General features: G+C 37.9%; 1 protein-coding gene across 4 annotated transcripts in view; it reads left to right on the plus strand.

Annotated features, from left to right (window-relative positions):
- The window catches only part of NME7 (NME/NM23 family member 7), a 244,015-nt gene that overhangs the window by 165,625 nt on the left and 50,914 nt on the right, over positions 1-27,476 (plus strand). For all 4 annotated transcript variants that reach the window (XM_045797508.2, XM_087859033.1, XM_087859030.1 and 1 more), the window contains one exon: positions 22,634-22,741. In XM_045797508.2, the coding sequence (XP_045653464.1) occupies positions 22,634-22,741 (108 nt within the window). The remainder of the gene's footprint in view (positions 1-22,633; positions 22,742-27,476) is intronic.

Raw genomic sequence — 27,476 nt, forward strand, 5'->3', positions numbered from 1 at the left:
TGGCAGGCATCCTTTGAAGGACAAAAGATTTTAATTTTGACAAATTCTGATTTATTTTTTTCTTTTGTTACTTGTACTTTAATGTCATATTTATGAACCCTTTGCCAAATCCAGGGTCATGAATGTTTTACCCTGATGCCATCTCCTAAAAGTTTCATAGTTTTAGTTTTTACTTTTAGGTATTTATCTGTTTTTAATGAATTTTTATATAGCTTTTGCATATATAAGGATCCAACATCATTCTTTTGCTTGTGGTTATCCAGTTGTCCCCACGTCATTTGTTGGTAAGACTGTTGTTTCTCCATTAGATGGTTTTTGCACCATTGTTGGGAATCAGTTGACAGTAAGTAGATGTACGGATTCATTTCTGGGCTCTCAATTCCACTTGATTTATAGGTCTATCCTTCTACCATGGATACATTTGATTTTGGAGCATTTTATTACTTTTGTTTTTCTTTTAAAGAATGTTGACATCCAAGAAAATATATGATGGTTTTTTTTTTTCAGTTTTTGAGTAATGTATAATTTTATAGTCATGCTAGAGCTTAGCAGACATGAGAAATAATGATTCATCCAGAATTACATGCTTCAATGTGAGCGTGAATACGAATATGAATTCCAGGTATTACATAAGCCTAGAGTTTTTCTGAATATTAGTCATATTTTTTATTTTGAGAAGTTACCCATTTTTCCAAAGTATTTTTTTCAATTTGTAAAGCAATTAAAAACACAACCCCTCACTTGGTTCTAACAATAAATTGGTGAGATGTAGGTAATGTTATCTACTGATACTGCTGTGTTTGTCTTTCTCATGTTATCTGTAAGGAAGCTGAAGTATGGAAATATGCAGTGATTTCTTCCAGGTCACTCACTCAGCTTACACCAAGTCTACACAGATCTCCTCACCTCTTTCTGTTCTCTGACCACTCCACCCGGAAGCCTCTGTACTGTTAGATTAGGAACCCACATTTTATTATTTCAAGGGCTCTTTATAAAGCAAGAAGGCCGCATCCTGAGGTCTGAATCTCCTTGCATCACGCTAGCAAATAACTTGCTCCGTGCAGATGTGTCAGTCACCAGTAGGAAATGACAAAGCCACAGGTTACCTCGGAGGCTGAGCAGCCTGGTAGGACGCCCTCACTCGCAAAGTAATTGGCTCCCATTCACCAGCCTCTGCAACATTACAAGTTACTGCGTGTCCCACACCTTTGGTGTTCTTTTTTTTTTTCTTTTTAAATAATAATTTTTTATTTTGTTATGTTAGTCTCCATGCAGTATATCCTTTGGTGTTCTTAAGTAGTTGAATCCACAAATGTTAAATCTCTAAATTCTGAGGTTTTTATTAATTGTGGAAGTGCCCTAGTGATTTTCCAAACTGTGGTTCCTTTCTAAAAACAATTCTTACTTACTGCTTTTATTTCTTCAACCGAAGCACCAAGTATTTTTTATATGTCAGGCAATGCTAGGCCAGGGAATACTGCAATGGGGAAAAAAGAAAGACAAAACTCCCCGCGTCGCAGAGTTTTTCTTCTAATGGGGAAACAATAAAGTAAGTAAAATAAGGCAGCAGGGAGATGGGGAGTGCTTTCAGGGACCGTCTCTGAAGACTCGTAGCGAACATGGCCTTCACAAGTGCTGCTGCTGCAGAATCAGTCAAAAGAAACGACTGTGCCTTAACCGAGCGCTGCAGTACAACTGGCAAAAGAGAAATTAAGAGTAACATGAATATAGTCAGAATATTTCGAGGTAGGATTCTTATAGCAAACGTAGCTTATTTGGATGACAGCAGCAGTAACAAAATGCCGTCCACGTATCATACGTGATTTCCTTGCAGAAATCGAATCAGCGCTTAGTCCTATCAGTTATCTGTGCCTCGTAGCCCTGGTGCTCGCGGGTCTCCTCCACAGGAGGCCTGGCCTGCCCTGCCCCCTGGCATCTACAGGGGCAACACCTTATCCTAGCTCCCCTATTTTGTTTTACTTGTTTCCGTGAGAAGTACTAGCTTCTACATACCACATCGTTTAACTATCGAACACATTTATTTTTTTTGTTTTCTCCCACTAGCATGTAAACTCTAGGAAGGAAAGGATTTTTTATTTCTTCACTAATATATTCAGAAAAATATCTTATTTAAATTAATTACATTTCCATTTTGTATTGCTTAAATACACATCTCCTGTGTATTTATTGTGGCTGCCACATTCTTCCACTGACCCAGAGGTTTTGTGCCCCTTCCCTCTAACTCTCAACGCCCTTCAAGGTAGATTATCTGGTGCCCATTTTACAGATGAAGAATGAAGTCAAGGCTCAGAGAGGCTTTTAAAAATCTTAAGTTGTCTTTTAATTTTTTTGTAGAAGACATAATCCTTTTAAAGCTTGAAGCTAGGATTTGAACACTGTCTTGCCTGGTTCCATTTTGAAAATTTTTAATGATTCAAAATCTCAATAGTATTATTTCTCCAAATCATAATTTTATATAATGCAAGAAACATGCTTTGCATGCCCACAAAGCACCTATGAATATAATTCTCCTGTTGGGCGTTCTCTGTTCTCTTCACTCTGGTTGTTGTCTGTGATAATAGAACCAATAAATATTTTGAAGATGAGAGTAAGTGGCATTCTAGACATAGGTCTCAAGAGATTAGTTATAGGACATTCCAGTTCATTTCAATAACCCATCATGAAACTGTCACCTGTGGAATTTGAACTTTTTTGAAGATACTTGCCTGTGTGACTTTTTGGTTTGGGCACTTTTCCTGACTCTCCTCCTAGTATTTTGAATTTTGTTTTCCCTGCAAGGATTTTGGCTTTGCTTGCTCTGGGCTTCGCATCTTCTATTATGGCTGAGTACTCTGTACCCCTCTCTACTCCCACCCCCAGCTTCTTGTCCCTTGCCTTTTTTTTTTTTTATGATGATTTTTTATTATATTATGTTAGTCACCATACAGTACATCCCCGGTTTTCGATGCAAGGCTCGATGATTCATTAGTTGTGTATAACACCCAGTGCACCATGCAATACGTGCCCTCCTTACTACCCATCACCGGCCTATCCCATTCCCCCACCTCCCTCCCCTCTGTAGCCCTCAGTTTGTTTCTCATAGTCCATAGTCTCTCATGTTTCATTCCCCCTTCTGATTACCCCCCCTTTCTTTATCCCTATCTTCCCCTACCGATCATCCTAGTTCTTATGTTCCATAGATGAGAGAAACCATATGACAGTTGTCTTTCTCTGCTTGACTTATTTCACTTAGCATTATCTCCTCCAGGGCCGTCCCTTGCCTTTTATTCCATAGGTGCCAACTTGGTCCCCACAGCGATTGGAAACTTTTGATGACTGTCTTTTTTCTTCCATAATGGACCTTTTCCTTTTTGTTTTTGTTTTTTGGAGGGATGTTTATGTGTATTTTTGACATTTAATTGGTTTTCGTTTTCCCATTCCTTCTGTCAGCAGCGTTTCTTCACCCTTTTCCAGTACGTTGATGTGATTGATTTTCACAAGAAGTTTTTCTTTTTAGTCTCTTCTTTCTCATTTATTTTCATTTTTATTAAAAAAAAAATCCTCCCTCATAATTTTTTTTTACTTCTCCTTACTGCATTAACTGTTTTCTACCAAATGACACTTTAAGATCCCTTAGCTTAATACTTTACCTCTTTTTTTTTTCCCTTTACCATTTTCCTTTTATTTATAGAGGAATTCACTTGTTCTGAATATCTTCAAAAATAACCGTATTCCAATCAGACATGTCCTCATCACAGTCAAAAGGAGGGGCTAGAGTTTCCCCAAAGCAGTGCACACCGGGGATGGGGCACAGCCACCAGCTGCAGCTGCTAGCATTTTAAAATCCCAAGAGGTAGCAGCATGTGCCAGGCCTTATCTCCCTAATGCACATGGGCTGCTTGTCAGTTTCAAATGTCAGCCCCTAGTGGTATTACTTAAAGACAGTGTGCTTTGTGTTGAGATAGAAAGAAAATATTTTTAAACCTTCTTGGGACCCTGGGAAATTACCATTTTTGGACAAGACATAGCCTGCCACCTTACCAGTCTATCAGTAGGTAAAAGCCGCTGACACGAGAGCCAGGTTTGAGCTCAGGATCAGTTACAGCTGGCATGAATAGTACCGAGCCACAGTGTTCTCAGGATGTTGTTAGTAAGGCATTTTATTTATATCTCAGTGAGACAGTCCTACCATTTGCAAGGCCAAAGAGAGGGACTTTGGGGGCCCTTAACCATAACCATGCAGACAAGTGCCACTCTTTCACCTTCGTATATTGATTTTTGATTGGTGACACTAGATAGCAAACCAGTAATCATTGTGCCTCTGTAGTAAGTACAGGCATGATTCTTTTGAAAAGACTTAATTAAAATATAATGAAATGTTAACTCACAGTACAAATAATTTAGGAATTGACTGTTGTTAAAAGAATTCTGTACTTTCTAATAGGATTCCTTTCAGTAGTGCTTCAAAAAAGAGGTTTCGCCAGTATAGAAGTTCCTCAAGAAGTTAAAAATAGACCTACCCTATGACCCACCAATTGCACTACTAGGTGTTTACCCCAAAGATACAGATGTAGCGATCCAAAGGGGCACCTGCACCCCAATGTTTATAGCAGCAATGTCCACGATAGCCAAACTGTGGAAAGAGCTGAGATGTCCATTGATGGATGAATGGATAAAGAAGATGTGTGTGTATACACACACACACACACACACACACACACACACACACAATGGAGTATTACTCAGCCATCAGAAAGGATGAAATTTTACCATTTATATCTGACGTGGATGAAACTGGAAGGTATTTTGTTGAGCAAAATAAGTCAATCAGAGAAAGACAATTATCATATGGTTTAACTCATATGAGGAGTATGAGAAACAGCATAGAGGACCATAGTGGAAGGAAGGGAAAACTGAATGGGAAGAAATCAGAAAGGGAGACAAACCATGAGAGACTCCTAACTATGGTAAAGAAACTGGGGGTTGCTGGAGGGGAGGTGGGTGGAGGGAAGGGGGAACTGGGGGATGGGCATTAAAAGGGGCACGTGATGTGATGAGCACTGGGTGTTATATGCAACTGATGAATAACTGAACTCTACATCTGGAACTAATGATGTGCTATATGTTGGCTAATTGAATTTAAACAAACAAACAAAAAACGCAAAAAAGAGGTTTCCCTACATTTTAAGTTAAGCCTAAATTTAACACGTTTCATGTGAAAAGTAAAATACATAGAAGTGGCTTAAACAGCCTGCCCTACCTCCTAGAAGGCTGTACGTTTCAGAACGAAGCAACGTGATCTCTTAAGATGCCTCACTGCATTATCTTTCTGAAGCTTTGCTACCTGATCAGAATGTTATATTGTAACTAACATACTATAACTAAGTTGTTCAGGCTCAGTAGTTCCTCCTGACCCTACTCATTCCTCAGAGCTCCGGGGATGTGGAATTTACAAAACTGCTACATTTATGCAAAGGAGAGTTGAGGATACCATACTCTCCTCTTTCCTCCAAGCACAGCCCCTCCTTTAAGACACCACTAACTGCCCCAGCTTTGAGTGACTTTTGCCTTTGCTGAAACAATTATACCACTGTCTACACTTATCATCTGTCACTTGGCATATGCTCCTCGTATAGTTTATCTTTGATGAATGTTCCTCACCTCCCGGCCTAGATACTCATTAGAGGACCTGCATTACACCTCGTTGGTGTCTCCAAAACCAGAAAAATGCTCTAACACAGTGCTTCTTCAGCCTCCTTAGGAAACCCCTGGGATCTTGTTGAATTACAGATTGTGATTCAGTCAGTGTGAGGTGGGGCCTCAAAGTCAGCCTTGCTGACAGACTCTCAATTGGTGGCACACTGCTGGCCTGCAGGCCACACCTCCAGCCCCGTGTCTCTGGCAGACTTTCAGCAGGTGCCTGTTGGTGATGCTGTTTGTTTCAAAAAAGGACGAAAGTTTTAAATTTTGTTAAGTGCTTCATTTGTCCGCAATATGAAAACAGCAGTAAGAAATGAACATAGATTTAAGTCCATTTCTGTGAATAACTGAAGATGTGGGTTGTCTTTTTCTTTTTTTTTCTGATTTGTCTCTCTGATCTATAGTAATGGACTTTAATTTATCCATTTTAATAGATGTAAGACTGAGATTATATACGAATAGCTTCTATTCTGGCTTCACTAGATTTGGGCTCGAAAGCAAAAGCCTTTATAACACCTTTCCAGTCATCTGAGTTATCCATTCTTTTCCCAACTTTTGCTCTTATTGAAGACATCTAGCTTTGAGGAACACAGGTGCAATTTTCCTGGTAAACTCAAATTATGCAGGTATCACATTTCAGAGTAAAGAATTATGCATATACTTACTATAAACCCTATCAAATCTTTCCTTCCTTTTTTTTTTTAAATGGAATTCAAAACTGGTACATTGAGAATTACCAACAAGCAATGAATCTGAGTCCCAAAGCTTTAATGGCAACCAAGAACCCCAAGTGCTGCTTGCAGAGTGCATTGTTGATCCCCTTTGTTTCCCCAAATTGAGAACTCATTAAAGCTAATCTAGGAGATCGTGCTTTAGTCTTTGATTGCCAATATTAAAGTATCCAAATGGGACTCATTTTTCTGGTTATGTTAGTAGAAACAGTCCACTTCCTTGCTGTGAAATGTTAAGTACCAAATGTCATTCAGTGTGAGTCTTTCTAGTCTACAATTGTTTATGTTGCCTCTGTTCCCAGTAAATGTACTTCCATAACATAGTTATTAAGATCTGCATAGTATTTCAGCATAGATTAGTGAACCATTCTGCCACTGTTGATATTTAAAAATTTTTTATGTCAAAGACGTTGCTGAGACCAGATTTATAAATAAATTTGTGCAAGCTTTTTATTATTACCTTAGAATAAATTCTTACAGGTGAAATTGCTGGGTCAGAAGATAAAGGTGTTCATTCATTTGTAATTTGTTTTGTGCTTTCTAAGCTACAATAGTAGTTTAAAAAACTTCTACTTTAACGATTACAGTTTCCTTCGTAAAATATTTTCTCTGAATACAAGACTTATGTTGGTTTCTGAAGTTCATGAATATACAGAAGAGTTATGTAATATCTGGAAACTAACCTGAGGAGATAGTAACAGTACGCATTACAATGAGTAGCATTTGTCAACTTGACTTACCAGCATACACTGTTAGTTCTGTTGTGGTCTTATCACATTGGAGATACTGGGTTGTACACACAACACATAAAACAAGTCACACATGAATTTTTTTTTTTAAACTCTTTCTTACTTTTATTTTTATTTATTTATTTTTTAAGATTTTATTTATTTGACAGAGAGAGACAGCCAGCGAGAGAGGGAACACAAGCAGGGGGAGTGGGAGAGGAAGAAGCAGGCTCCCAGCGGAAGAGCCTGATGCGGGGCTCGATCCCAGAACGCCGGGATCACGCCCTGAGCCGAAGGCAGACGCTTAACGACTGAGCCACCCAGGCGCCCCACACACATGAATTTTAACTGAGAATGAATGGCTGTTTCCCAAAGCAGTAATTTGTCTTTTAATTTTTCCCTCCTGCAGAGAATTTTATTTGATAAAAACACTATGTATACTCTGAGTCAAGACAACCAAGAAGAATATAAGAAAAGGAAAGCTGGTTAACTGTTTCTATTAGTCTAAGGAGTACTTGGATAAGCAAATCTTGGCAGTCTGTTAATTTGTTATATTGCAAAACTAGCTTTTTTTTTCGTGTTTTAAAAGCAGAATTAAATATATAAATGATTATATTTTATTTTTTTATTGTTAGTCACCATACAGTACATCATTAGTTTTTGATGTAGTGTTCAATGATTCATTATTTGCGTATAACACCCAGTGCTCATTACATGTTATAAATGATTATATTTTAAAAGTGACTGAATTAGATGAGTCTATGTATCATAGCACCAATTTAAATATAGGACTTCTTTTGGTATAGCTTATTAAATAAATCAAATGGCTATACAGGTATTTTATGAGTTTAAGTAGTTTTATAAAAGAAAATAAAGGTGGGGGCACCTGGGTGGCTCAGTTGGTTAATCCTCCAACTCTTGATTTTGGCTCAGGTCATGATCTTGGGGTCATGAGATCGAGCCCTGCATCGGACTCCTCACTCAGTGGGGAGCCTGCTTGAGATTCTCTCTCCCTCTCTGTCTGCCCCTCCCCCTGCTCTCACTGTCTAAATAAATAAGTAAATAAATAAGTAAGTAAGTAAATAACATCTTTACAAAAGAAAAGAAATCTTTCACAAGGTAAGATATTTAGCACATGAAATGGCACGTTTATGATTTTTAAACATTGTTAAGAGTGCGTGCAACAAAAAAAATCAGTAGTTACATATCACTATAACAGTTAAAATATCTGTCTATATATAATTGTATTATAAGTTAACTATGTGTGGAATTTTAAAAGCTTATAACATTGCCATTAATATAGTCATTTATTTATATTAATTTCCTTTTTAGTTAGACTTTAAGGCGATTTAGAAACCTTTGTGCAACATAATAAGATAAATCAAGTGAACGAGGAAATCAGGACAGGGAGCAAATGAGACTAGAAGTGAGAAAATGTGTGCCATGAAGTCCTATATTTTTATTACAGGGAGGCCCCAGTGTAGCTCTTAGTCTTTAGGCATCCACAGATTCAGGTTATATGACTGACGGTGTCCATGAGATAAACAAACTAATTGCTCACAAAAAATCCTAACTTTTTCTGATGCCTAAGAGGAAAGTCCTTCGTGGATCCCCACAGAGGGCACCGAGTGATCTCGCACTCACTGACTTCAGTACAGCAAGTTTCATAGGCTGTTCTTTGTAAGAAGCTGATGATACCATCGCAGTGGGTGACAGTTTTATGAGAAATCAGAATAATTCGATCCCACATCTTGTTGCAGTATATGGCTGGAGTCCTAAAAGAGAGAATGTGTTTGTATTTTCTTAAAGCAGTCCCGTATACATACTGTTCTAAGTCAATGCTTTGGTAGCATTGAGTGGCAGTAAGTTCAAGGTTAAACTTTTTGGAGAATAACTAGAGTGTGTTTATTCTGTGTCCCTGTGCAAGTACAGAGTGCTGTGCTTCCTTAGCCAAGCCACACGTACTTGTGGAGATTGAAGAGAATAACACAGACGCTCACTTGAATGGATAGAAACGCTTAATGAGGTGGGTCCAGAGGTACCCACAGGCAGGACCGGGATTCATTAACAGATATTTGTTACGTAGAAATTATTTGAACAGTCAGGGTGTTAAAGTTCTATAGCTTAGATCATAACTGTATAGTTTTAGCCTGAAATGTTTTTTTAATTAAAAAAAAAGGTGCAATCAGATGCTTATCCCTGCCTAAAATAGAACACACACATTAAAACAAAACAGAAACTCTCGGTAAATTATCTAGAGAACATTTGTCCTTGAATCTTGTTTTTTGTGTTTTGTTTTCGGGTGTACTCTCCAAGATGAACGGATTACAAAATGTACCTTCGGGTATTAGTATGAATTAACTCATTATATAGGGAATCAATAAAACCTTTAATAAGTAAGAAGTATATTGCACAACGCCAAGCTTACAGAGCACTAAAGTATTCAGATTCTCAGCCTGTGCGTTCCCAGAAAGCCTCTCCAAAGAGCTGCAGAATGGTCCCTAGAGCCTGGCATTCTGTTTGTGCTGCCATTTTGTTATTGGTACAAGTCTCAGATTCTACTTCATCCCCTAGTAAAAGCAACTGCTAGAGAGTTGGTCACAACTCTTTCTCTAGTAGACAGTTTCTGATTGTATGGAGACTCTCCAGTGTAAATTCTGGTTGGTGTCTTGTCTGCATTGCCTAGGCTGCTTCTTTCACCCCTTTCAAAATTCAGTCTGTTTGGTATATTTTTGTTTCACATATTTTTAGGAATACACTTGTCTCATAAATCATGATATATAGTTTTTGAATATTAAAAAACTAAAATGTCTAGAGAAGATGCAAACTCAAGCATCTCATATTAACTTCCTCTCTGTGTGAGATGTACTGAATACTCTGAGGGGTACTAAGATGAATAAGGCACAGTCCCCATTTCCAATGATGTATTCTCTCTAGGAGGAGACATTCACAATTGAGGTTTTGCATTCTCAATAAATATTAAATGAACACCTATTATGTGGTAGGCACTGTTCTTGGCATTCAAGATTCATCAGGGAATAGGACAGATCTAATCAATACTCTTATTTTCCTTTTTCTTTTTTTAATTCAAGTACAATTAGCATACAGTGTTACATTAGTTTCAGATGTATTGTATAATGATTCAACAATTCTGTACATTTCTCAGTGCTCATTGAGATAAGTATACTCTTAATCCTCTTTATCTATTTTTCCCCTTTCCCCCATCCACCTCCCCTCTGGTAACCACTGGTATGTTCACTCCTGCCCTAAATCGTTACTACTCTTAGTGAATGTTTCATGAGCATTCTCTATGTGCTGGGATATACAAAAATCATAGCCCTTGTCCTTAAGGCATTTACAGATGATAAGAGTGAATCAGATGTCAAATAAGTTTTTGACGTGGAAGCAAGCTGGCCTGTTAGGAGGCCACTGTGGTCTCAACAAGGTGAGAGGGTGAACTGTGGCTGGAGGGGTAGACTCCTGGCAACTTTAAAGGGAATTGTAGCAGACCTGGGGCACGTTGGGAAATTAAATAAGAGTTTGCCCAGAGTGGTTGATCTTTGGATACACCCTTTTTTCAGTGCTGGACAGGAAGTCTAAGACCGTAGAACCAGGTTATCTAGACCTATAAAAGGTGAAAACTGTCTGCATTGTCACCACAATAGGTGGTCATGAGGTACATATGAAATATTACATCTTTTAAAAACGAAAGTACTATGTAAGTGCTTCATTATTAGCTATAATTTTCGGAGTTTATAATATTATGAAGGTGATGACTGTATCTACTGTTTTGGCCAGACACTGTTAGACATTTTATGGGCATTATCTCAATTCAGTCCAGAATACTGAACCTAGGCCTTTAAAGACACTAAGATATTTTCACTAACTGCTGAGACTTATGTTGCTACTACAGGATAGATAACTATAGGATAAATAATCTTAAATCTTATGAACTCTCTGTCCTATTTTACAATTTGAAGTATACCTATATATACTAAGATGAGTTTGTTAGACCACTGGAACTGTTGGTTTCAAGGTCACCTCACCTCGCTGTGGCTGCAGCTAAGCCAGAAGTTGCTGTTGCTGCTTCCACTGCTGCCATCACCACTGACTGTCACAGAATCTTGTGACTTAGGCACTGAGTCTGGCCACCACAGCTGCCTCCCAACACTTGTGTGTCCCACCTTGTCTGCCGGGGGCAACATCAGCAGGTAGATGGCCTGTGTTCAGTTCTGCCTTCCAGATCTCATTAGTGGGACATAATTTACGTCAAGAACTCTAGCGTAAAGAGTATCTAGAGAATGTAATTTCTTCGATTTCTAACCTCCATTTGGCACGAGGGTAGAATGAAGGGTTGAGAGAGCCTCTCTGTAGGATCCGCTTGATCTTATTCATGTTGCTTATTCTGAACCATTTGTTAGGAACATGAACTTCCTGAGAAGAGGGAGAAAAACTTCTGAGCTAGACTATTCAAAGGGAATAGTATGTGTTTTCTTGCTTGAGCTAGGAAAGAGCTTTGAAAACCGGAAGAGGTGGAAGTGACTAGATTATTTCAGGTGCAGGTGGAGAAGTAAGCAGGAATCAGACCCTGTAGGCCTTTCTAGAGCATGTTAAATATTTTAGATTTTCTGTTAATAAAAGCATCTTAGGTAGGGGAATGTTATGATTCAACTTGCCTTGAATAGCCTCACTCTGCCTGCTGTATTGGGAACAGTAGAATCTAGGAAGCTTCATAAACCAGGAAAAGTGAAATCTAAGAAATCAATAGTCTAGACAAGGGAATATGGTGACAGAGTGGAGGAAAAGAGAAATAGACTGGTGGACTATATTTCAGCATTTTATTGACAGGACTTCATAATAAATTGGGTGCTAAAGGTGCCAAGAATGGGTCCCAGCTGTTTCATTGTTTTGTTCCTTTAGGGGAGTTTCCAAGTATTGAGCTATGTTTCTTAGGAGAGTCAAGGAAGGTTGCATAGCAATTTTTTATTTTATCAGGATGGGGGACTGTAGGGAGCACTTCTTTTTGGGGGAGAGATTGAGAATGCTTCTCAACTTTCTCAGTAGTAATATGACTATATTTCAAAGATTAAATCTCCTAAATGTAGCATTTGGGAAAAACAGAAAATAGGCAACTATTTACCAAAAAAATATATCATTTTCCCTCTATACTAACATATATGTTCACAGACAATATAAATGAGTCCTTGTGGGTTTTGCTAAACTATAAAGTAATTTTCATAAAAGAGATCAAAGAGACTTGCCCAACTATTTAAAAGGAGAATGAAGGGATCATCATTTTTATTTTAAAATAATACCTGGTCAGCCAGTGCCTATTGTTGGCTAAAGTAGCAAAGAGCTCAGCAAGAGGAAATGATTACTATGGCATGTGGTCTATTGAAGCCTTGTGCAAAAGACAGGACTGAATTGTCTAAATGTTTCACCTGAAATCCCATTTAATTATCACCCTCCTCAGGTTCTATAAATTTACATTACATTTAATTTCTGCTTAATGGAAAGTGAGACATGAAGCCTATCGAGGGTTCACAAGCCAGGTGTTTTATGATTCCTCATATTTAAGCAAATCGTGTGGTCCCCAGAGCTAGTAAGATAAGTGTATTTACTGTGAATTCTCTGACAGCTCACTCGATGAGATTAATACATAAGTAGTTGAGTTTAATTTTGCAATTACTCTTTCTGAGTGCTGCGCATAGGTTCTAGAAGGATCCTTAGACTTACAAAAAGTAGCCTTTGGATCTCTTTTGTGGTTCCCTTTCCTGCTCCCAATTCCTCCAGTGTCCCATTATCTTGTTTTAGTTGTGAATTAGTCTGGTAGTGCTCATCTCCCAGGAATATAAAACTGTAACTGCGTCAGTTAGTACAAAGTTTCATGAAAATGGAAAAGCTGCTTGAGGGTCAGCTTTGGTGGGATGTTTTTGAAGTACCAAAGGAGTCAAGGCGAGATGTACTTTTTACTATTACAGGACTCCTTGGCTAAAAGCATGAATATTTCCTGCTTTAATTATGAAAGTTGGTTGTTTGGCCAATAATTTATTATTAAGTTCTTTTACCCTTGTTGTCTGTGAAATGAGGGCAATAATTATAACATGATTTTCTGTTTTGCTTCTCAGCTTTGTAGCTGACTGAAGCTATGCTAGTTCCTCTTTTACTATTTATCCACTTGTCTGTATTGTCGCCACATGGTTACCCTATAGTTTAGAGAAGACTTTTTCTTCTTACTTAAAACTTTTTGAAATTAGACTAATGACCAGGTGTGATTATCCACCATGCACCACTCATTGCATGAATATATTCTGTAGTTGATCATTAAGTTGTCTTTCTTAAAAGTTCTGTAAAAAATCAGTAAATTTCATAGCTCCCTTCCCAATTCATTTCTTAAGTAGAGGGTCACTTTCAATCTTGCATATCTCCCTGTATTATAGAGAACTGAAACAGTATGGCTTTCGGAGAAAGCAATTTGTTTTCTTTGTTCAGACATATTTTGTGAGTCTGATAGACTTATAATTCAATAGACAAAAATATTTATAATGGACACAATAATAGAGTAATTACATAAAGTTTCTCTAATTTGTTTTCAGTATTCAGCTAATCACCATCCCACTTAGAGCATTTTTTCCATGTCTTAGATTTAGAGGTCATTCTTTAAGCCAGAATTCTTCCTCCCATTGCAGGATTACCCTAGCAGAATTCTTAGTACTTCTGATGAGCTGTATAATAACCAAGCATTTGACTTGAGGGTGCTCGGCAGGCCAGGTTGTAGTGGCAGATGGATATGACAGGAATTTGGTAGAGTCTGAAAGACAGCAGACCTTCTAAATGCAAGTAAATGTGGGGCTTTAAAGAGTCTCATTTTCTCAGCGTAACCTAACACTTATTAAAACTGCAGTAACTTAAAAAATTATTTATGATATGAAAATCGCATGTTGGTATGTTATGTTGCTTTTATATATCTGATATTCATTTCTGCTTCATTAAGGGAGATGTTTGGTGGGATGGTTTTCACCGTAGTGTACAAGTAACCGGAGAGCATGAATCTGTTAGGAACAATAAGAGAAAATCTGCCGGGAGACAGAGAGGGAGAAGGATCTGTGGAAGATTCTTCTGGGTTTTCACTTTTAGTGTTTCAGTATTTTTTACTTTTATAGGCATATATGAAATTTTATAATAATCAAAACTAAAATCAATGTATCAATACTTTTTCCAAAAAAAAAGAAATGAAAGCCTCAATTTTAATAAAAAAATGAAAGAAGCTATGAAGAAAATACTTGTTCTATAGCTTTATGCTTCATCATCATTAACCTAAACAAAATATATTGTACTAGTAAAAAGACTTTATATTTTCTCTGATTTGTTTACTTATAGATCATCATCTAATCTGTGTGTCTTATTACTTGATTATTTAAACATTTACCTTTATTCTAAAATTATTAAAAATCTTGAGAGATGTTACATATTTTTTTTTTTTTTTAAAGATTTTATTTATTTATGTGACAGAGAGACAGTCAGTGAGAGAGGGAACACAGCCGGGGAGTGGGAGAGGAAGAAGCAGGCTCCCAGCGGAGGAGCCTGATGTGGGACTCGATCCCGGTACGCCGGGATCACGCCCTGAGCCGAAGGCAGACGCTTTAACGACTGCGCTACCCAGGCGCCCCTATGTTACATATTTTTTAAAAGGTACTTGAGGGGTGCCTGGATGGTTCAGTCAGTTGGGTGTCTGACTCTTGATTTCGGCTCAGGTCATCATCTCAAGGTCCTGGGATTGAGCCCTGTGTGGGGCTCTGTACTCAGCAGGGAGTCTGCTTGAAATTCTCTCTCTCTGCCTCTCCCCCTGCACTCTCTCTCTCTCTAAAATAAATAAATAAATCTTTTTTAAAAAAAACAGTACTTGAATATTTGGCTGGACTATCTTTGATGCATAATCAAAGTATACGCTTTTTCTGTCTCTTTAAGAAGTGTCTCATCTTAATTTCCTTTAAATTCTAAGATTATATTAATAAAACTAATGGCTATTATCTATTGAATGTGACAGACACTTTTCTAAATACTGTTAGTTATTTCTTCAGTTCTCACAACAGCACTGTAGTTAAGTCCTATTTTTATCTCTGTTTTACAAATTAGAACATTAAAGCAGGCACAGAGAGGTTAAGTAACATGCCATGGTTATACAACTAGTAAGTGACAAAGGCAAAATTCAAATCCACAGAGCCTTATACCACAGCCCTTGGTCTTCATTACTCCTCCATCCCAGCTCCATGAATAGAAATGTTGCCATTTAATGTCAGTCAACAAGTATTTAGCAAATATTTACTGTGTGTTTGTAAATAAGACATAGAATATCAAAGAAGTTTTATAATGTGTTAAAGGTTGAGAGTCTAATGGGAACTTACTAAAATAAGCACACACAAAAACCATATAAAATGCAAGTCAGAGGTCTGTAATAGGAGCATAAATTCCTGTTGAAACATTAGAAAAGGGAAGATTACTCGGGGAGGAATTCAAGTTAGTTTTGTAGGGGAAATGATGTTAGTGGGATTTAAGCTTTCAGGAAGGTGTGAGTGAAGCCTACGAGGTAGGTTTAGGCAAAATATGGAGGACCTTGGATGCCACGTTAAGGAGCTTAGGCATTAGGCAAGCGTGATAATGTCTGCATTGTAGGTGCAAAATGATAGCAGCTCAAACAATGAGTTGAAGGTGGCTTAAAGGGTTTGGGGGAACAGAGAATGTCAGTAAGATGAGTGTGCATTAACCTGGAAGATGGCACTGTGGGTCCAGAACCATCACAGAACCAGTGCCTAAGGAAAGCAAATTAATGGCATTAACAAAGAGTCTTTAAAATAAGAGAGTTAGTATCCTTGGAGAGATTTAAGGAATATCAGATCCATAAAAAATAATTATAGACACTGAAAATTTTAAACACAGCCAAAAACCATAAGATACCTAGGAATAAACCTAAGCAAAGAGGTAAAGGATCTATACTCTAGAAACTACAGAACACTTATGAAAGAAATTGAGGAAGAAACAAAGAGATGGAAAAACATTCCATGCTCATGGATTGGAAGACTAAACATTGTGAAAATGTCTATGCTGCCCAGAGCAATCTACACTTTCAGTGCCATCACTATCAAAATACCATTGACATTTTCCACAGAGCTAAAACAAACAATCCTAAAATTTGTATGGAACCAGAAAAGACCCCAAATCACCAGGGGAATGTTGAAAAAGAAAACCAAAGCTGGGGGCATCACGATGCCTGACTTCAAGCTATATTGCAAAGCTGTGATCATCAAGACAGCATGGTACTGGCACAAAAACAGACACATAGATCAATGGAACAGAATAGAGAGCCCAGAAATGGACCCTCAACTCTGTGGTCAACTAATCTTTGACAAATCAGGAAAAAATATCCAATGGAAAAAAAAACAGTCTCTTTAATAAATGGTGCTGGGAAAATTGGACAGCTATATAAAGAAGAATGAAACTCGACCATTCTCTCACACCATACACAAAGATAAACTCAAAATGGATGAAAGACCTCAGTGTGAGACAGGAATCCATCAAAATCCTAGAGGAGAACACAGGCAGCAACCTCTTTGACAACAGCCATAGCAACTTCTTTCAAGACACGTATCCAAAGGCAAGGGAAACAAAAGCGAAAATGAACTTTTGGGACTTCATCAAGGTAAAAAAGCTTCTGCGCAGCAAAGGAAACAATCAACAAAACTAAGAGGCAACCCACAGAATGGGAGAAGATATTTGCAAATGACATTACAGATAAAGGGCTAATATCCAAGATCTATAAAGAACTTCTCAAACTCAGCGCCCAATTTTTGAAGTTTAAAAAATAGCAATATATATATATATAATTCTCCCAGAATACAATACAAAAAGACAGATAGAAAATATACAAGAAAAGAGAGAGGGAAGATAGAACCAGAAGTTTCAACATTAATTGCATAGAAATAGCCAAAGGAAAGAAGACATGACATGGAAGAGAGAAAACAATGCAAGAAATATAAGCTGACTAAAGATGTAGCTCTTCACGTTGAATTGTACAACCGTCAACAGACTGTGGAGCAGAATGACTGGCAAATGACCAATGCCTAGCTAAAGAGATAATGCAAGACCTCCAGAAAAGAGAAAATTTTGATTACCTATAAAGAATGGTAATTAGATTGCAGTGGTCTGCAGCACCGTATTTGTCATACATGCTGTATATGCAACATGCGTTTTGTGTGTGTGTGTGTTTGTATGTAAGTAGTAGAGACTGTGGAGGGCCGCTCACATCCCCCTCTCACCTTCAAGACCGAAGTGCCTATTCCCCAGCTGTGTTTTGGCAGCAGATAGTAATTCAGTAAGTCTTCCAGATATTCCCTTCTATTGAAGAAAGTCACCTTGCCCAAGGTCATGGCTCCTTCCTTGGAGTGGCCCATATCCAGTGACTTGTCAGTTTGGAGAGATCAAGGCCTCACCTGTTTGCTTCAATTCAGGATGACTCTGAAGGGTCATGGTAGCTCAGAGCTCCCTATAGGATTATCTGAGGCTGCTGTTGTTACTCATTGCAGTTCAACTTATCCCTCTGCCCAATTCCATGTTCCTCACTTCCCCACAAGTGTAGATCCTGAGGCCACTTCCCAATAAACTTGCTGCATACAAATCCTGCCTCAGAGTTGGCATCCCAGAGAATGCAACCTGTTGCAATATTCTTTTCAGCTACCTTTGAGACACTGACTACAATTGACTATGCAAAGAAAATCCCAACAAACTCCTTCAGAGGACGACCAAAGAGACCGCATTCCTTCACCACAGTATGATATGATAGGACATTGACAATGACCCCCCCAACCACCACCACCACCACCACCACCACCCACGCATGCACGCACGCATGCGCGCACACACCTCTTCAGAATTTGAGTGTTGTGCATATAGAGTGACTTACATGAAAGTAATATTTTAATGAAAATGGTTGAGTGCCAAAAAAGTAGGTACAGGGTAAGTTCTTATGAAACAGCACACTCAAATGGAATCCTTTTCAAGTGTTTTCTTCCTAACTGAAATTATAAGGAAAGGAAAAATTAAGTATTCACCTTCAGGATTTTACAAAATACATCTTACTTTACAGAATGCCAGCTTATCACCATGTGAATAGAGTAGGTATGTAATATCAGGTCTTTAATTGTCAAGAAAATTAGGGGGAACAGAATGAAAGCCATGAATTTAATATACAGCCATCCTTATTTTCTGGTTTATCAAATGTTTTTCTTAAGTAATACATTTATAACTGACATTTGATACAACCTTGTAAAGGAAGACTTAAGTAATTAAATAAATGTACACCTTTAAAATGTGCCAAAGGGACAGAATCACAGGTGTGAATGCTGCTCAGCATTTTTGCACCAGAAATTGCAGCCGCCATAGTTCTTGGTGGTTTCCATATCCATAGCGCTGATCCATTCAGTACTTTGGCCTCTCAGTCTGCAATCCTCTGTTCCTTGGTATTGTTGCCCTCCCCGTGACCTCGGCCATGGTTACCCCCTGTCGGGGAAGGTCATTGAACAGACATGACCACCCATTGACCTAGTCAATCACAGGCTCCTCACCCCCTCCCCTGCCCTTGGAATGTGGGTTCTGCTTGCCTTTCCCACCCCCAGTGGCTGCTCCAAGGACACAGGTCTGAGATAATGATGCGGTGTTGAGAACACCTGTGCAGTATACATGACTGAACCCTGTGAAGGCCTCTGTATAAACTTAAGAGGTGGCTGGTGGTGCAGGGATCCACTCACCTTGCTGCCACCGAAGTTCCCTTTGCTTGTGAAAACTGCCACTGCTAACCTCTTTCTTCAGTTTCTCCCTGCCCTCTGAGTACAGGGGCCAGTTTCAGAGTACACCTGGCAAATCCCCAGAGGGTCACTAACACCTCCCTCCCTCTCTGCTCACTTCCAATAATTTCAATTTTAAGTATCCTTTCTCTTGACTTTCCAGCTCATTTCTTCGAACACCAATTTTAATAATTGTTCCATCCCACTAGGAGCTTGATCCATTGATCTACCTTTTCAGTGCCTCTTACCCCTCTATCCACCCCCAGGCCCCCGCTTTCCTACTGAGTTTAATTTTTGTTGCCCATCCTTATTATCACTCTCTTGCATACACCCTCAACTCCCTTACCCCTCTCTTGCTTTGTGGTTTTCTTTTGGTAAAGCCCCAACCCTCATTACATTCAACTTTCTACCAGCTCTCGGCCTGCACCCGTGCAGCTGAGTGTGGCTGCCGCAGAACACAGCGCTGTCCTGTGTGATCTCCCTCTGCACTCAGGACCACTAACCTCACCGATGAAGGGCCTCACAGGAGGGCCCTCAGTGCCGTCAGCAATCACAGTTCACTTTCCTAGTTCATTCACTTTCCTGCTCTCTTAAAATGTGTTCGGACCTTCTTGCCTCTCCTGACATCCCCAAAACCTCCTCTCCGGCCTTCCCCTCAGCTGGTGACAATCTTGCTACCCTTTTTACTGCGTAACAGAATCAGTCAAAAGAAAACTACTAGAGGGAACATTAGAAAGTTTCCATATTTTGTTTAGGATGGTGATTACTGAGTCTATACACCTGACAAGATTCATGGGGCACTTAAAACCAATCCATGTTACTTATGGAAGTTACATCTAAATCAAAATTAAAAATAAAGAAAGAACTCCCATAAGTTCCTGCCACTGCATATATCCACTCCCTGCAGTGGGCTCCGTGTGTGGTCTTAGTGCTGAGGATGGATGGTCTGTGCTCCCGGATAAGGCCAACTCCCCCACTCCTGCACTTAACTCCATCACTCCAGCAGTTCTCCCTTCTCCTTCCTGCTTTGTCAGTGTTTCCTTTTGTTGGATCATTCCTATCAGCCTGTAAATGTGCAATTATTTCTCCCATTTTAAAAATAACATTCTCCTCCAGGAAAACCTCGCTTCATTCCACTTTCCTCTATTTACTGCTTCATTTTTCTTCTCCCCTTTGTAGCAAAGTTCCTCAAAATAGTTGCCTATATTCACTTTTCCCAGTTCTACTCCCATTCTCTCTTGAAACCACGTTAATCCGTGTTTTGCTCACCACCAGGCCTCTGAAACCACTCTTGTCAAGGATATCTGTGACTCCATGTTGATAGATCCAGTGTTCAGTTCTCAGTCTTTACCCTACTTGACTTCTCAGCAACACTGGACACTGTTGATGACTCTCTGTCCATGACATTTTTCTTCACGGTCTTCTAGAAAAGGACTCTCCTGGATTTCTTCTTACCTAGTCGGTCGTTCCTTCTCCATCTTCTTTGCTTATCGTCTCTCCTTGTCTCCTTGATTTTCTTATGATGTGGCGCCCCTCTGTCTCCTCTTACTGCCTTCACAATCTCATCCAGCGGATACCTTTAAATACCTTAAAAATGCTACAGACTCCCAAATTGTTATTTGCAGTGTGGAAGACTCCCCTGAACCCTAGACTCATACCAACCATGTATTTGAAAACTTCACTTGGATGTCTTAGGCAACTCAAACTTCATGCGTTCAAAACCAAAATCTGGAGGACTTCCCCTACCAGATGAAGACTTATTATAAAATTATAATAATTAAGACAGCGTAATATAGATGTACAAATAGACAAAACATCCAATGGGACCAAACAGCAAACCAATAAACAGACTCATATCTACACAGAAATTTATATATAACAGAGCTAATCGGTGGAGATTGGTGGGGAAAGAGGGAAACCATTCAATAAATGGTGCTAGGGCAATTAACTATCCATGTGGGAAAAATGGAAATGGATATCCCCCTCACATCATACCCAGAAGTCAATTGTAGGTGAAACAAGAACTTCAGGTGGAAGGCAAAACTTTAAAGATTTAGAAGACAATAGAGAAGAGTATCCTTTGGTCTTGGAGTGAGAATAATTCCTTCAGAAACAGCACAAATCGTAAATGAGAAGATTGGTAAATTTAATTTCATTAAAACTATTTCTGTAAATAAAAATACTAAAGAAAACTCAAAGATAAGCTTCAGACTGAGAAAAGATATTTGAAAGATTATGCAAAGTGACAAAAAATAGAATTCATGATATAATAATAATAAAAAAAACAAGAATAACCCAGTAGGAAATGGATGGAAGAAGACAAGAATAAGCATTTTACAAAAGTGGATGTATATGAAAGGACACGAACCTTCTTTAGTAATCAGGGAAATGTGAACTAAGAACACACGGAGACACCATTTCACACCCACTAGAATAGCAAAATTAATAAGTCAGCCAATGTCAAATGTGGATTTTGATGTGGGTGGTGGGAATTCTTGTGCACTGATGGTTGAGGGCAAATTGTTACAACCACTTAAGAAAATGGTTTGGCAGTACTTAGGAAAATCGAATATGTATGTGTCCTAATCCAGACAAAACTCTTGTATACACGCACCATACTACGTACAAGACTTCTTGTAGCAGAATTGTGTGTCATTTTCAGTGTGCGTGTGTGTCAAAGCAAGGAGAGGAGAGAGAAAGGGGGAGAGAGAAGAATTTAGTTGAATGTCCATCAACAGGAAAATGGATAAAATATGCTCAACTACACATTGGACTTTTATAGTAATAAAAACAAATGAATTACAACTAAACACAACAACATGGACAAATCCAAAAAACCAGTGTTTTGAAAACTAAACAAAACAAAGGAAACTTTAAATAAAATTGAGAGTAACGGGTACCTCTGGGTAGAGGTAGGGATGGGATAGAATGGAGTCAGGATGAAGTCTCACACAGGGGACTTCAAAGTTGATTGTATTAATTTACTTTAGCTAAATAGTGGGTACACGGGTATTTGTTTCCCTTTTAAAAAATATTCATATATATTAAGTACCCTTTTTGTATGTATATATCAAAATTAAAATAGAAGTTTTAGAAATGTTTCACTTAGAATAAAAAAAGACTAATAATAAGTAGGTCATTAATACTCCGCCATCTTTAATTTTTTTAACCTCTTCTTTCTTTTACCCACAGTTTTGAGTTATTTGTAACCATTCTTTCCTCTAATGTGAGCTAGTACTAAGATGATACAACTGGAACATTTTGAAAAATCTTTTGAAGTCAGGGCCACCAAACTAGTTCATTTTAAATCAAGTTGTTAGGATACAAGTCTTTCACAGTAATGGACTGGGTTCCTATTTTATGTGTTTTTCCATAATCTATTGATAAAAAGAGATGTAATTATTGTTACCCTCTAGACTTCCCATCAGGCCACAGAAAAAGCCTTCTGAGTGAACGAGGCTGAGTGAAATCTTTCATTGCTCAAAGTTTTCATACATTCATGCTATTTCCAGAAAAAATCAGTGCCATCAATGTATACATGTATTTCATAAACAGATAATTCAAGTGTTTCATGTAGCTGGTGTTTTTCTTATTAAAACTGAATGACTGACTTTATATGTGAATGTGTATTTAATAGGAAATTGCCCGGCATTTACGCCCTGGAACCCTCAGAGCAATCTTTGGTAAAACTAAGATCCAGAATGCTGTTCACTGTACTGATCTACCAGAGGATGGCCTGTTAGAGGTAAGATAAAGAAGGGTAAATATCCTATTTATATTTCAAACTCATAATCTCAGCAGTTCTAGTGCATAAGAAACCTTTTAATATCCTTGGATTATACTATTACTTGGACACCTGAGGACTTCAGACTGCAGCTTTAAATGACCATGTTGTAGGATGCTGTATATAACCAGTCTTCAAAGAATTAAGGTATTTCTGTGATTGGCACATATTGGTGTATATATATGCCAATATTCTAATGCATATATTTAAGAATAATTTATAAATGAAAAGGTACAGCATTCATTAAGTCATGTGAAATTTGTTTTAAAAACAGGTAAAAATATCATTACCAGAAGTTTCTAGTCATAAAAACGTATCAGTGAAATCAAGAAGTCCAATATGCAGTGTGACTAGCATTCAAAGTAATAGTTAACCATTTACTGACTCTTTATATGCTGGATTCTAACTTGATAGATAAATGTTTTATATAAAGTAATTCTTTGGATCTCCAAAGCAACTCTAATACGTTGGCATTACTATGTCCATTTTTTTCAGGAAAATAAATTGAGACTCAGAGGTTAAATAATATCCTCAAACCATTCATACAGGACAGAGCCATATTTTGACCTCTCATCTTTATAATTAACATAAAATAGGAAACAATGAAAAAATTATGAGAAAATATTAGTGAAAATTAGTCTTTTTTTTTTTTTTTAAAGTAGGCTCCACACCCAGTGTGGAGCCCAACATGGGGCTTGAACTCATGTCCCTGAGATCAAGACCTGAGCTGAGATAAAGAGTCAGACACTTACCCGACTGAGCCACCCAGGCGCCCCAGTCTGGTTTGGTTTTTAAAAAGTCATTTCTAGCCCAAAAGCAAAGTTAAAGAAAAAATAGAAATTTTTAACTTTTTACAGTTTTTTTAACTCTTGTATATCAAAAGGAACTGAACTGAAATGAAGGCACATGATAAGTTAGTGATTATAGCATAAATGGCAGAAAAATGATTGATATCCTTAATACAGTTATTTTAGAGAGTATTATTTGTTTTATGTCAAATTTATCAGTTGGTTTTTTTCCTGCCTTTGAAGTCATACATAGAAATCAGCAAAATAGAAAGGCCTTCCCCCACATTTTGCTTTTCATTTTCTTTTCATTTCTTTCAATCCACCTGGAATTCAACATATGGTATGAGGTGTGGACTAGTCACCTGTCACAACATCGTTAAATCCTTCCATGCTCCCATTGTTACTTCTCATTTATTAAATATTTATCTACGTCTGTGTCTGTTTCTGAACTTTCAATTTTATTCCATTGGCCTGTGCCAGAAAAATACTATTTTTATTATTGTACTTTATTTATACTTTGAAAATTTTTCTTGGTTCTCTTAAATTTATTCCTCCACATGAACTTATGTGCGTTCAGCCAGTTCTTTACCCCATCCCCACAGGATGCAAATGGGACCTTGACTAACATTTTTTTTTATAAATTAATATTGGACTGACATAAAACTGTGAGTTTCCATCTGTGTATATGGCATGCCTCTTCTTTTATGCAAGCAGTAGAGTCTTTTTTTCATAGGGGTCTTGGACATAGTATATTAAATTTATTCCCATCAGTTTTTTATTTTGTTGCTATAGAGAATGAGTTTGTTAACTCCATTGAAGTTTTCTGCTATAAGCCAAGATGCTGATGTGATAAACAGGCAACTACATGTTAATGTAATCTTATCTAAGCTATGCACCCTGTTATGAAATTTTAACATACTTGTGAGATAGAAAATTGTAACAAACTTCATTTTTTTAATTACCCAAGGTATTGCATGTTTATTTAACATTTTCACCTGTTTTATAAATATTCACTTTACCTTCTGATGGTTTAGGATCTATAGAGTGGTTTGAATACAGACTGTTGTTCAGTGAAACCAGAATATTAATCATGAAATTTATGTCCATTAAAAAATATGATCAAGGTATGCCAGTGATTTTGCTTGTACAATTTGAAGTGGATTATTACTGCCTGCAGTTTACAAAGCCATTTACTAACTGATTAAAATCTTTCTAACTTAACTGCACAGGAGAGTTAATTGTAAGTTAATGGCTGTGTGGTTTAGAGAATTAACCAAAAACCAGAAGTTGGAGCCCCAGCAGCCTCCTCTCGTGTGGCTGGTAATTCATAGTTGATGTGACCTTGGATAAGTCATTTTTTCTTTCCATGCCTCACTTTTATCAGCAAAATAGAATAAAAAATTCTGGTCTAAACAAGGGGTGTTCTTCCAGTTAGGGATTAACTCTTTGTGGATTGTTACTTGGCTTTAAATGGTAACGTATTATAAAAACACTTAGAAGCCAGAAGAGTTATCTGTTCATTCGTCTTCAAAGTGAAATTCAGAGTGACATTAAGACAAGCTGTCTGATCAGGGAAGCATGAAATATGGCTACTCATTAAGGGAACATCCTTTAGGTGTCGGGTGACCATAAAATGTATTGTCTAATCCGGGACCTTTCTGAAAGGCAGCTCCAATCAGACAAGATGCTAGGACAAAAGGCATAAACCAGAACTGTCATTAGCACACTGGGATTATAGGCTCTCTATTTATATGGGAGCCAGGGAAATGGGAAAACGTTTCTTCTCATTAATCTTTTCCTCATGTGATGTTTACTGAGCTGAGTTTGTGTCGTGTATGTAGACCTTAGAAGGTATGGTTTCAATTCATATTTTGTCACCATCTATTTTATGTACTTAGTCTTATAGCAAATGAGTATAGTATGTATTACTTGCTGACATTGTGATAGGATTTCAGAATCAAACGAGACGTTTCTCCTATCCTTATTGAGCTCACAGTAAGTTTCAGAAGTCAGGGATCTCAGCACGAATATCGAATCTGCTGTATTTGGATGCTCCTAATTGTGACATAGCCATTTTTGTGGTTGTAGGAATAAATGGCAGCACCTGTGGTATGAGACATTCTATGATGTTATTTCATTGGTAATGTTCCTGATCAGTAGTAACTCTAAAGATCTTAAATTCGAGCTTCAAAGAAAGCATTAATGGCAAAATGTATAGCTAAACTAGTAATCAAAGAAATAACAGTTTTTTACTAAGGGCAAAGAATTTTTAAAGTATCACTGTCCACTGCTGGTAAAGCTACAGTTAAACAGATACCCTTATATTGCTGGTGATAGTGACATAGAAACAGGTATTGAAAGCCATGGGTTTTTCCCATTTGTTCCAGAATTCTACTTCTTATAATCTAACCAAAGGGGGAGGTGGCAGCAGGATGACAAAATAGAAAGTTATCTGCATAGATGTTCATTGAAGGAGTATTTGGGGTAATTAAAATTGGAAATAATGTGTGTATCAAAGGTATATCGATCATCCCTCCTCTGAGAAGGGTTTCTTGATACCTGTTGTCTGCATCAGAGATCCTTCTGTATGTGTGTTTGCCTAGGATTTTGCTTCCCTCTAACACAGTGGCACAGCCGAGAGATGACCTAGCTCTGCGCCGGGGGCAAGTTCCTCATTTCATAAAATGAAGGGCCTGCCCTATCAAATAGCATAGTGCCTGGCACAGAGTAATTGCTCAACAAATGATAGCAATTACATCATTATTATTACTACAGCCCATTGTGTTTTGCTTATATGTATGTCTTCATAAGACTGAGTACTCATAGGGAAGAAAATCTGTCTTGCCCAGCATATAAAAGCTCCACCATAAATCATTTTTGAAGAAAAAGAGGGAAGGGTCTGGTGAAATAAATTATGGTTCATGCACTCTATGCAAAAGTGTATAACCTTTTTGTAAAAAAAATGATGATGGAGACCTCAGCAGTGGATTCCAGCCTTGGTTGCATATTGGAATCACCTAGACCATTTTAAAAATACTGATGCCCAGACCTACCCTTAGAGATTATAATGATTTTCCTTTTGAAATAACTTCAAACTTACAGAAAAGTTGCAAGTACAGTACAACTAAGTTTTTTTCATGAACATTTGGGATTAAGTTGCCAACATAATGCCCCATATCTCTGAGTACTTCAGTGTATATTTTTTAACATAAAAGGGCATTTTCCTACATAACCACATTACGAGCATCCAAGTAAGGAAATTAACAGTGATACATTGCTACCATTTAATTTTTAAACCCCATTCAAATCTCTCCCATTTTTTCCTTCCTGATTCTTTTTTTTTATTAACATATAATATATTATTTGTTTCAGGGGTACAGGTGTGTGATTCATCAGTCTTACACAATACACAGCACTCACCACAACACATACCCTCCCCAACATGCATCACCCAGCCACCCCATCCGTCCCACCCCCCTCCACTCCAGCAAACCTCAGTCTGTTTCCTCAATAATGTGTTTTAGTAGCAAAAGGATCCAGGTTAGAATCACTCATTGCATTTAATTCTCTGCTTAGTTTCTTTCAGTGTAGAATTCTCCTCAGATTTTCCTTGACTTTCGGGACCTTGACACTTTTGACAGTAACAAGCAGATTCTAATGTAATTGACCTATTTATACCTTTGCTCATCGGAAGCTTTTCTATGTGGTTTCCGTGTACACTTCTAACAAGATACCGGCACATTGATTTTGCTGAACGACATATGTTGCTTATACAGAGAGTCATTTGTTGGCTTCCCATTGTCCTTGAAGCTGTCTGATGCCTGTTTGATTTTATGACTCAACATTGTGTATGCCTCCCCTCTGCTCCACTTAGTCTGAGCCCGATGCTCACAAGCGTCGCTGATGAT

The sequence above is a fragment of the Ursus americanus genome, chromosome 2, assembly GCF_024610735.1.
Source record: "Ursus americanus isolate L20-20 chromosome 2, mUrsAme1.1.p, whole genome shotgun sequence".
Classification (NCBI taxonomy): domain Eukaryota; kingdom Metazoa; phylum Chordata; class Mammalia; order Carnivora; family Ursidae; genus Ursus; species Ursus americanus.